The sequence below is a fragment of the Astatotilapia calliptera genome, chromosome 2 (assembly GCF_964374335.1).
Source record: "Astatotilapia calliptera chromosome 2, fAstCal68.1, whole genome shotgun sequence".
NCBI classification, from domain to species: Eukaryota; Metazoa; Chordata; class Actinopteri; order Cichliformes; family Cichlidae; genus Astatotilapia; species Astatotilapia calliptera.
The window spans coordinates 7187847-7200637 of NC_137423.1; the positions used below are offsets into that span (position 1 = coordinate 7187847).

General features: G+C 38.8%; 1 protein-coding gene across 11 annotated transcripts in view; it reads right to left on the reverse strand.

The window, feature by feature from the left end:
• The window catches only part of LOC113031261 (LIM and calponin homology domains-containing protein 1), an 84006-nt gene that overhangs the window by 46087 nt on the left and 25128 nt on the right, over positions 1-12791 (reverse strand). For all 11 annotated transcript variants that reach the window (XM_080304939.1, XM_026183308.2, XM_080304928.1 and 8 more), the window contains exon 2: positions 2154-2224. In XM_080304939.1, the coding sequence (XP_080161065.1) occupies positions 2154-2224 (71 nt within the window). The remainder of the gene's footprint in view (positions 1-2153; positions 2225-12791) is intronic.

The window sequence follows — 12791 nt, forward strand, 5'->3', positions numbered from 1 at the left end:
GGCAAAATACATGAATAGGTTTAAACTGTGGGTGTCTCTACAGAGAAAAGAAAGGGGAATTTAAAGGGATAAAGAAACATTTCTAAAACTCCCCTGTGGCGTCTGGAACATCTATAACGACGACGCATCCTAAATCACAGTGGAGAATCGTTTCTGCTCCTTTCACCCACTGGGACCTGTTAACTAGTTCCAGTAAATGTTATATCACAGGGAAGCACACATGAGTAGGTTTGTCTTGGTGCTGTCATCTCTCATCAGACCCACGCCGATGCAAAACCTTTTGGCGGGAAGTGTACAGTACATTGCATTCCTCAAACTCTGCCCGCTTATCAGCCATGAACAAGCAGTTTCAGCATTCCCGCCTCTCTCTCCCTTCCTCTCTGTCTCCAGTTTCATCTTTTGTGCATGTTTTCATCAGAGGAAGCGCTGTAATGATTCTCCTCTAAAAAGGAAAAATCCGCCCTTGGATACGAGGTATTAGATATCAACAGTCTTATGGTGTTCATAGTATTTCAGCAGGTATTTTGAGATGAAGTGCTGTAATTTACCTTTTCAGTGAACTCTCTTTCCCTCAGCATGCCTCATGTACTCCTACGTTAAGTTGAAGATTTCCTGCTACACTGTATATTTCCAAGAATAATTCTGAACAACCCCAGGAGAAGGCAGTTCTTAATCCTACCTACATGCCAATATATTAAGATGTGTAGGTGGGGAGAATGAGTAATGGCATCAGAGAAGACAATATTTTCACTCTGAAAATTGCCTGGAATGTGAATGTTTGTCTGCTTTTTTAAAATGTAAGACTTTGTTTATAAACATGTTTTGGGGGAAATGGTTTTCAAATCCCACTGTGGCTTTGATGGAATTATTCAAACTTATATGCTGGGAAAAGAGGCCCACTTGTGTCTCCTGAAAATTTCACTTTCAGCCATTAACATGGTTGAACTGTGAGAGACATGTCATCTATTATCAAAACAAAGGCACAGTCAAAAGAAATCTAGACGCATAAACAAATAATCTTATGAGTGTGTACAGGGACATTTCCTAATTCTTTGAATATCAGGAAAATGAGGAAGAGGTTGGAGAGCATTTAAACTGATTCAATCAGGTCTCCTCTCTACCTGAATTATATGTAAATGAATTACTTGACTGGTTGTGCAGTTTTGGGGCCAAGAGGATGTCATATGCTCCAGTAACCAAGGACTCACAATTTTGATCACAGCTCTTGCCAATGACCTCTATAAATGCACTGTTTCAATGATCCCCAGTCTGTAATCAATCTGCTACAGTGGCTACAGTCAATCTGTAGCCATTTACTCACAAGATTATCCCGGACATTGCACGACTTTCCATTTCTCCGACAGCATCTGTCACTTTATCTCAGGACTTAATAGGGAAATCTTATGATGCCATAGCAATACTTGCATTGCCACTTTTAATCCAGCACAAATGGCTAAATTAGTCTTTATTTACTTGGTTGTAATTTCCCCCCCTTTTGTCAGTCACTTAGAAAGCAATGAAGGGCTTTTATTTTTGAGACTTACAGTACTACTGCACGTCTAAATATTCCATGATTTCCCAGAAATCCCCAAACCAGTGGGCACACTGGTAAATTGGCTCTGATATCTGTATTCACAATAAAGACAGCACAAACGCTGGGTTTGTTCAGCACTGGCAGCAACTGGGACGTGGAAGAGGAAAGCGCAAGTGCATGTGAGTGTTTTCAGTCTCGTTTCAGCACCTCGACTCAATATGAGTGGGTATACCAGTTCAAGAGTCAAACTAGACGACAATTGAACCGGACACCAGTCGTTTTGATCACTGGACCACACTTCAAAGTACTTGAAACAAAAACCTGCTTGACTGCTAAAGTTCTTTCTATTCACTTTAAATAATGTGTGATTATTTTACGTTTACCAACCAGAGCATTATGATACTGAAACAAATACAGTACCACTATAAGTATTAAACCAAACAGCATATGTACAATTAAATTACAAAAACATTACAATGAATTGGTAAGATGACTAATCATTGAAAACTATTCAAGAATAATAAACGTACAAACCAGAGATGTGTAACATTCTGCAACTAGATTACAAGAAAAAAACAAAACAACAACAACAACAATAACAAATATAGTCACAACTTACTCGCACAGTAGTATTCCATTCTCTAAACCTCCTCGGAAATCCTTCTCACCAAAACATCTTCCTGTCACAGCCTGCAGATGGGAGTAAAAGGATTGAGTTAGCAACATATAACATGTAAAGAGGGCTTCAGGTTAAAAGAAAAATTAAGAATGAAAAAAAAAGTGCACCAAAAATTGTGTTTAGTGGCATTCACTGCTGAAAACCAAAAAGCAACACTTATCAGCACACCTTTTAAATCTTTCTTTGAACTGGATAGATTGTGTGGAGAGGTGCACAAAGACTTCTCGGACATATATCAAGTCCCTCTCAAGTCAACAACGCTAAACGCTAACAAGCTTGACATAAGCTGCAGTCATCCCAGCCAAGTGGCTCTGGCAGGCTAATGTGGTGGGACAGGGGATTTATCGGGTAATAGTTGGTCAGACCCTCTGAGGAAAAAAAGCTGCCAGCTTGCATGTGAACAACTACTGTTCATCATAAAACATGCATTTACTTGGACAAATATTGCACCAGATATGTATGAATCTCAGATGTGACATTTAGTTTCAGTTACTGTGAGGATGGTTGTTCCTTACTGCAAGAGATTCTGGATTCTATTTTAAAGCTCTTAAGTTTTTTGAGCTACTTTTATGTGTAAAACTGGTCAAGGACAAACACATGCGTGCATTTTGCACAGACAGACAAATAGACAGATAGATAAAATACAAGCAATCTTTAGTGCAACTCCAGTGTTGAAATAATTACCTCCAAAAATCTGCTGTTGCGAGACTTTTAGGACCAAGCCTACTTAAAATCTATTTATTCCCACAAACGCTGGCAGACAGTTGGTGTAAAATGAGGAGACCTCTTTAGAATGCTCTTTTAAAAGCCAAAACAATTACAAGATTAAATTTCCTGAGAATTTCTTTCACATTTGTTTGCACAGCTGTGGGGAAAAGAAAAAGCGTGGAGATGTAGAGTATCTGGCCTGGCTGGATCTTTCTGTCAGCTTCTTGGCTAGTTTGGGAACCTGGACCTCTTACAAAAGAAATGGACTGCTGTGTGTCAATGAGTGGGCCGACAGTAGGCCTCATTTCTACGAGAGGCGTGATGTTTGGTGTTCAGGAGAGGCAGATAAAGAGATAAGCAGTGAAAGGAAAGTGGCAGAGAATTTATCACTTTGCTGACATTTAGCTATTCACTGCCACTATTCCATACTGCAGCAGCACTTATGAACAGGCCATTGTGTGTCTGGTGTTGACAGCACAAAAGCAATGAGTGAAGCCTGAGTGTGAGGCCTAAAAGTCTGCCTTACAGTGCAAACAGATGGTTCACAAACCCACACTGCAACGGACCTGCTCTGCACAAAGAACTAATATTTCTTGAATTAAACATGAATCGGACAAAGGTCTATTCTAAGAGTTAAAAGTTTTTTTCTAAAACATGTGTTGTGCCTAGACCCTCTTTACAGACATACAATGCAGGGTAGGGATGCATAAAATGCAGGATTATGTGCCAGGAGACCAAAATTTGGACCTTGGTTTTACTTTTTCTCCCCCACTCACTGTTTGATGTCGTTTTTACTCGCAGGTTAGGATTAGTCACTAACATCTACTTGGTAAGGTTTAGAAAAAAATTACAACATGTTCCTTTAAAAGCGTAATTCCTCTTGTGCAAGTTGTGTAAGTGAGACACAGGGAAACTCAATCTTAAACTTAATCTGCAAGCAGGGAATAGAGCCAGTTTGTTATATTTTATTTGATTAACCTGCACAATAGCTGATGTGCAATATGCAGACTTGTATTTGCATTATTTTTCTTACAAATACCTAACAAATAAAAAAAATTGTGGGAAAATGGCACCCCACAATAGTGTTCATGGGTTGGATGTCATTATCTTTAAACTTAATTTGCACTGCTGTATAGTTTATGGACATACAGACAAAAAGAGCAGCCAGTGTGCACCTGTGTGTTTATGCACCAGTGTGCATAGATGTGTCTAGGACCACACTGTGTCATAATGACATGCCCGCACACACGCACACTGCGATAACAATCCCATAAATGGTCTTGCAGTTGGAAACAAGATACAACATGTTATAGAATGAGGTTCTGTGATCCTCCTACATGCATTTTGTTCCCTCTATATACAGCCAGGCTAGCTATTTCTCCCTGTTTCCAATATTGATTATTATCTGTTATAAAATTTACAGAAATTAGAGTGTTTAGAATGGTCACATCTAACTCAGGAATAAATCAAATAATTCCCCAAATGTTAATTGGTTTAGTCAAGCAGACGACTATCGATGTACATTTTCTTCATTGACTGCCAGTAGTAGTTGGAGTCACTTTGATTCAGGGTAAAGTTACCTTGCCAGAAAATTGTCTTGGCTCTTCGTGCTCATGCTTAACTTAAACAGTAAGATTAAATCTATTCCAAAACCACACCAAATAAATATTTTATAACACAAAAGATTCTTTTGTGAGAGATTTTACAACTAGAGGACAGCTAAATGATCCCACTATTAGCTAATGGCGTTTTCATCCTTTATACAGTTGAGAATGAAATTTCCAGGTCTTACAATACTTTGTAACATACTGTAGTGTTGTGCATGAGAGATTATCCTTCCCAGGGGATTAGCGTTACTGAATAGCAATCCCAGGTTTCAGCACATTAAAAATAGCATTCCCTGGTTTGGTTCAAGACAGCAACATTTCATGGTCAGTGGACTAGACAGACAAAAACAACACAGGCCATTATTCTTTAAAATAAAATTTAAAAATAACTTTCTATGCTGACTTATAATGTCCTTACAGGTGGTATTTTAGGATTTCAGTGGAATACACATAAACTATCATAATTTCATGAAAAAAAGAAACAATGAAAAAAATGTTTAGAACTGTACGTGAATATTAAGCTTTTTTGCCAAATCCAATAAATCCCATATTTCATTTTATTGGCCTTTAGTAGGTCAAAAATCCTCGGTGGAAACCAGTGTCTCCAAGGGTAAATCAATTAATATATTGCCTTTTGGGGTTCATGCACATTAATATCAATTACATGTTTGACTTCTTGCTACAGAAAGTTCCGAACTGTAGAAAATGTAAAGGGTTTGGTATCCTCATTATCCTGCTTTTCAGTTTGGCAGTGTCTGCACACAAGCCAAGGACTTTGATTCATGCACATCTGTGGCACATCTGTTAGAAGACACTCCTAACTCCTCTGTGACCCAAGGGAATTCTTGACTATACCATTTGAGCAAAATGCAAAATCAAATGGACATATTAGGTAAAATACTTGTTGATAATGGGCATACCAGTGGTGACATTAAAAATAAATATCATTATTTATAATAAGGGGCTAGCTACCTGCGTGGCCTTGCATCTCTGTTGCATCAGCTATTAAAATGTTATTACCTGCAGGTTAAATATAAAGACAGAAATCTACAAAAGAAAATTTCAAGTGGGCAATAAAGATTTCAACAAAAACATTACTTACAGCAACTATAATGGAAAGACTAATACCACAAAAACTATTTCCTGATCACAAAAACAAATATTCCGATGAGAACATTTCAAATTTAAAAGCTGTCAACGCAAAGATAAAGCTGTAAAGACCTGGAAGGTTCTGGATATGAATGTGTTTTCTAACCCCTTCAGGGTCATGTGAGGGTATTCAATTAAAAAGAGGAATTTGTTGCCTTTGTTGTTTTCAGTGGAATGTCGCCCACATTGTTTCACACACAATTGAATGTTGTTGATTGGCTTTACTTTCCTTCTTTTCACTTCCTTTTCCTTCAGAAGCCCTTCATGTGTCCAGACCAAACTAATTCTCATGGATTCATGTCTAGAGCACCCATTACTATTATTCTTACATCAACAAATAAAAGAAGTCCCCGTTGGTTTGGAAATGCATGAATGAAGCTTGCAGAGTCAAACTTTTGCCAAATCAAGTATCCCTGAGGGAGCATTGGTGTGTGTGAATCTATTTTTTACTTTAATGAAACGATTTCTGAAAACGAATACCCAATAAAAGGCTAGCATGGAAACTCCAAAGAGACTTTGCTTTCATGTTCTGAGAGATAAAACATGTGAAGTTAGGAGTCTCCTCCACAGTTAAATCATATCTGACGGTGGACCACAATTTCAAAACAATTTACTAAAAAAATATCGCCAAGAAAAATGAAAAACTAGGAACGGCAGTCATAACAACAGCTATATCAAAGAGCCTTCCATCAAACCATTGAGTCTAAGACCATCAGTGTTGGCTCCCTGTCTGAACCAGATAACTGCAATCCTTCCACTGTGACTGTCATCCAATGAAAACAAAGCCATTGCAGTAATCTCAGAGGCCTTGCTTTGGACCACTACCTGTCCCAAATTATCAAGTAATAGCTCAAGATTTAAAGAGAAGCTGTTTTTTGTGACTTGTAAAAGTAAAACATTACTTACATCAGGACCCTTGGGCAAAGTGTTATCGGCCTGTTAAAGAGCTGAAAGCTGCTAGCTCAGGGGCTGGTGAACATAAACAGAGACGTGCTTCCAACCCACAGACTGCTTTATAACCACATGCCTCCTTTGTAGTCAAACACATTCTGCTTCACAGGATGTTGCCTTAAGTGTGTTGCATAATCCTGGTGGAATCCAACACTGTGTGTTCAGGTCCAAGAACACATGTAAATACGTCTTCTGGCCTAGGGCCGGTAATCTTGTTAATTCAACTGGGCAGGAATCTATCCTAATCTGTAAATGCTTCTGATTAACAGAACAAAGGCAAGAGTATGTAACCTAGCAATTCACTAAGAAGTGCGGGAGGAACAGAAATAAACAATGCTGCTGCGTGATTTGTGAAGTCGAGTGTCTTTTCAAAGCAAGCGACACAATAAAACCACTCAATGTGTTCAGTACTGGAGAATCTACAGTAAATCAACTTTCCAGTTCAAGACAAAACACCATCTTGGCACAGAAATGGAGCGTAAACTGCCAAGTTTTTAATATCATAAAAAGATAAAATCTTGCCTCTGGCTTTTTTGAAAATAAAGGACTTGATAAAAAAGGGAGATTTCCAAAGACAATAAATAAATAAATACATTAAAAAGGAGTGAAATTACAAACAAATGACTGTTCATAAGAGGAGACTCTCTGGCCGGAGGTACCCAGTCTTATGGAGCCTCAAGAAGTTCACCCAAATATAAGGAGTGGTATCTATCTATGATTAGTCATCCAGACCTTTTCAGTGCCTCCCGCCACTGCCACCATCACAGGGATCCTTCATTGTGACTACAGAGCCTTCACTCTGTGCACAGTGTGTTGGCGTTTGTATAAATGGGAAAGAAAAGGAACTGGGAAGTTGATCTGGGGTCGGGTTGATCTGAGCAAGCTAGGTTAATTTCTCAATAAGCACTTTTACTTATGTCAAATGAGATGAGTCAGCATTTGTGTATATTTTTGTGCACTGTTTATCCAATGGAGCACAATATGTGAGTTTTTTTAAATTGTGAAAATTATGTTGAATGAACTCTGAACTTCATACTTTCAAACAAAAAACAAAACATGTCTTTAGCATTGAGCCAACAGTTAGCTGACAGTTGGAACATATTTTATCCCACATAAAAGACATTTTGGACTAGCTTCTAAGACAAGAGATTATAACTACATAAAGTATTATCTAGAAAAACCATCTGTTGTATTTAAGAGAATGAAGTTCAAGTTTTATGTGACAAAGTATGGAAAGAAAATCTATTTATCAACATATCATTAGGGATTTGCTAGAAACCACCATTTTTCAGTGTAAGAATGAGCTCCAAATCCTGTAACAAAGTAATTTCCAGTTAGCAAACTGAGGTACTTAAGGTATTTGGGGCCCATGTGAATCTGGAAAACGGAATACCGTGTCCATCTTTGAGCCCCATGCCTAATCTTTAGCATACATCATGAGGTTTCTATGAGTTGGCAGAGGTTTTATAAGATTTGGGATAATATTGGATCTTGCCTCTGAAGTTGACATGGCAGCTCCCCATTAAATCACAACAATCATCAGCACATCCAGCCTTTCTTCATGTTAGACTGATCTGGAGACAGCATCACCAGATCCAGTTTGCAGAGCAAAAACAGCCAGAGGGATGATCAAACAAGCATGTTCGCACAATCTAGCCCTAAATGCCAGTGACTAACAACAGTTTATCAACTGACACAAACACAGAGACCCCTATTGGACAAGACATCAAAAAGCATTCAGTGACCCAGGCTTCTACAAACCCATCAGTATATGTATTTGATGTCAGCATGTGTTTACAGGATGTAAACACCAAAGTTCTTTTTCCTTCTTTTTGGCAGGAGTTAAGACAAATGGCTTTGAGGAAGTGGCTAAAGTTTTTAAGTCAATTGAGCAAAGTTGGAACGGCAGTAGTGCTGCTGCCCAGCCTGGAGACAATGAACAAAAGAGTATTATGAAACAGGTATTAAGCAAGCAATGACAGTTAATAGAAACTAATTGGCATGTTATTATAGGAAATAGTAGAATCAGCACTGGAGTGCAACAGTCCAATCACAGAGCAGGAATGCTCAGTTTATCTGATAGATGAGTGAGTTTTATAGAGTAAAACTTGTGAAAGGCTGAACTGAACAAATGCAATAAAGACTGCTGTCAGAAGGAAAGCATTTAGGTACAAAACATCATTTAATTTTCAATCTCAAAGATAAAACAGAAAAAAATATGTGTGGGACAGCATGTTATGCAAGACCTTTGTACCACACGCCGTAGGCAGCAGCAATGAATTATGTTTATTTATAGTCATGCAGAGCACAATAAAGAGGGAAAGGAAGGAATAAATAAAGTGTGCAGTTCAAGAGAAGGAAAGGAAAAAAAACACTGAAACAGACTAGTTAAACAGAATAGTTTCAAAAGTGGTAGGAATCACCAGACACACCACAATATGATAATATCACAATACTTCATCCATAATATGACATAAAAACAATTTGCTGAGTTATCACCTTTTTTCAAATTCTGTCCTTAAAAGTTAAACTTTGTCAGTATTGTTTGTATCTAATAAGAAAGTCATATCACTTCAGTTATTTATTTTTTGCTGCAAAATTATATTGTTAAGAATACCAACACTGGCACTAAAACTTGTCATAAATATTGTTATAAGATAGAGTTTATAAACGCAAAGAGGTTGCGGTCCTATTTTTACTCAATGCGAATGTGCCTTTAGATTGGTCTGAATTGGAAGGTAGCTTTGTCAAGCTAAGTGTGTACACTGTTGGATGTTTTTTCAGTTGAGTCAATTCAATTTCAGATTTATTTATCTAAATATCAATACCCTGAATTGGATAAGTGGAAGAGGATGGATGGACGGATGGATGGGTGGAAATATTAAATATTTGGTGTCCCTGTATGGATACATTTTTTCCACCCCCCCCCACCCCCACCCCACCCCCAGTATGCAATAGATTTCCTTTTAAAACACAAACACTCTCAGCAGTACTGTCACATTTCAGTCCAAAGAGCACAAATGTTTCCAGGCACATGGTGGATCCTGTGAGAGTCATCTGGCGTGGGAAACCTACAAAACCAATGCTTAGTCATGTACTGCTCCTACTCAGCAAGACACACTGGTTTTCTCTGAGAAGAAGTTTCATCACATTAACATGTTAGACTGGAGCTGTCAACTGACACTCGAAGAGCAATCGTGGTCCAGATAAATATTTAACTACAAAACTAGTTGGTTAAAAATAAAAAAAAAATGTGGTCAATCTCATGCTAAAGTGGAAACAGTAAAATGAAAGCTCACTCTGAATCCGAGAAAGACATTTTCTTGTGGTGGAGCTATAGCTACAGTTATAATAAAGTTTAATTCATGAATGAGGAGCATTTTTCTTTTTAACACAAATGGACAAACAAAACAATAAAAATTAACTACCAAAGACTGAAACTGCACATGAAACCAAAAATATATAGAGATCAAGGATTGACAAAAATGTACTGAAGAAAACCCAAGAGCCACATCTCATTTAGCATGTTTAATTTTGAATTTCTTGAGTACAATAAGTACAATTACAAAAAGACTGAACAAGTGTGGAACAAGCCTCTTCTCTCTAAAAAGAAGATGGCAGCATGGCTTAAGCTTGCAAAGTAGTCTGAGCTGAATAAAACCTTTCTCTGTCCTTTGGACAAAGGAGAACTTGGACATAATGCAAAGGACAATCTTTGGTGAAAGGTCCAACACAGCATATTAGCACAAACAACTCATACTGTACTTTTCAAGTACAGTGGTGAAGGGGCGATAATTTTGGCTTATTTTTCAGCCACAGGACCAGGGCAGCTTGAAGTTACCAAGTTGACCGTCTATGTATAAGAACTCTAGAGTTAAATTTAAGGCCATATGTCTGATAACTAAAGCTTGTCTGAGACTGTGTCATACAGCACGATCCTACCACAAACACCAAATCTAAAATAGTATGATTCATCTCTTTTGTTAGCCAAAGGGTCGCAAAGCCCAGTCAAAGTCCAGACCTCAACCTAACTGAAAAGCTGTGGTGGGCCCTTAAGACAGCTGTGCATACAGTGGGGCAAAAAAGTATTTAGTCAGCCACCGATTGTGCAAGTTCCCCCACCTAAAATGATGACAGAGGTCAGTAATTTGCACCAGAGGTACACTTCAACTGTGAGAGAGAGAATGTGAAAAAAAAAAAAAATCCATGAATCCACATGGTAGGATTTGTAAAGAATTTATTCGGAAATTAGGGTGGAAAATAAGTATTTGGTCAATAACAAAAATACAACTCAATACTTTGTAACATAACCTTTGTTGGCAATAACAGAGGTCAAACGTTTACTATAGGTCTTTACCAGGTTTGCACACACAGTAGCTGGTATTTTGGCCCATTCCTCCATGCAGATCTTCTCGAGAGCAGTGATGTTTTGGGGCTGTCGCTGAGCAACACGAACTTTCAACTCCCGCCACAGATTTTCTATGGGGTTGAGGTCTGGAGACTGGCTAGGCAACTCCAGGACTTTCAAATGCTTCTTACGGAGCCACTCCTTTGTTGCCCGGGCGGTGTGTTTTGGATCATTGTCATGTTGGAAGACCCAGCCTCGTTTCATCTTCTAAGTTCTCATTGATGGAAGGAGGTTTTGGCCAAAATCTCACGATACATGGCCCCATTCATTCTGTCCTTAACACGGATCAGTCGTCCTGTCCCCTTGGCAGAAAAACAGCCCCATAGCATGATGTTTCCACCCCCATGCTTCACAGTAGGCATGGTGTTCTTGGGATGCAACTCAGTATTCTTCGTCCTCCAAACACGACGAGTTGAGTTTATACCAAAAAGTTCTACTTTGGTTTCATCTGACCACATGACATTCTCCCAATCCTCTGCTGTATCATCCATGTGCTCTCTGGCAAACTTCAGACGGGCCTGGACATGCACTGGCTTCAGCAGCGGAACACGTCTGGCACTGCGGGATTTGATTCCCTGCCGTTGTAGTGTGTTACTGATGGTGACCTTTGTTACTTTGGTCCCAGCTCTCTGCAGGTCATTCACCAGGTCCCCCCGTGTGGTTCTGGGATCTTTGCTCACCGTTCTCATGATCATTTTGACCCCACGGGATGAGATCTTGCGTGGAGCCCCAGATGGAGGGAGATTATCAGTGGTCTTGTATGTCTTCCATTTTCTGATGATTGCTCCCACAGTTGATTTTTTCACACCAAGCTGCTTGCCTATTGTAGATTCACTCTTCCCAGTCTGGTGCAGGTCTACAATACTTTTCCTGGTGTCCTTCGAAAGCTCTTTGGTCTTGGCCATGGCGGAGTTTGGAGTCTGACTGTTTGAGGCTGTGGACAGGTGTCTTTTATACAGATGATGAGTTCAAACAGGTGCCATTCATACAGGTAACGAGTGGGGGACAGAAAAGCTTCTTACAGAAGACGTTACAGGTCTGTGAGAGCCAGAGATTTTCCTTGTTTGAGGTGACCAAATACTTATTTTCCACCCTGATTTACGAATAAATTCTTTACAAATCCTACCATGTGGATTCATGGATTTTTTTTTCACATTCTGTCTCTCACAGTTGAAGTGTACCTCTGGTGCAAATTACTGACCTCTGTCATCATTTTAAGTGGGGGAACTTGCACAATCGGTGGCTGACTAAATACTTTTTTGCCCCACTGTACATTATTGCTGGCAAACCTCACTGAAGATAAGCGATGATATAAGGAAAAGTGGGCCAACAATGTGAGATACCGATAAAGTAAGTAATTCACAATATTGCTGCTACTGAATCATAGGGTGTCTTAGTTTTTCACAGGATTGCTTAGAATCCTTAAATAACTTTCCTAAAACTGCACATGCAAAGTGCTGACTCATTTAAAGGTAATTGATAAGTCTTATTGTTATGAATTGTAATATTGTAAAAAGGGTTTATAATCCTGATTACATTATGACAGAAGTTTTTGATATTAACATTTGTTAGTCATCACTGTAAAAACACCGCAGCTCTTTAAAGACTGCAGTTATTCTGATTTTTATGGAGATACGTAATGCTGGACACACAGAAGTCAGTTAACTGGAGGCCCTAGTTTTAAGATATCATAATTGAAATGTCAGAATATAAAACACATGTCCTGTTTGGTTCTTTCCAAATGCAACCAGGCTT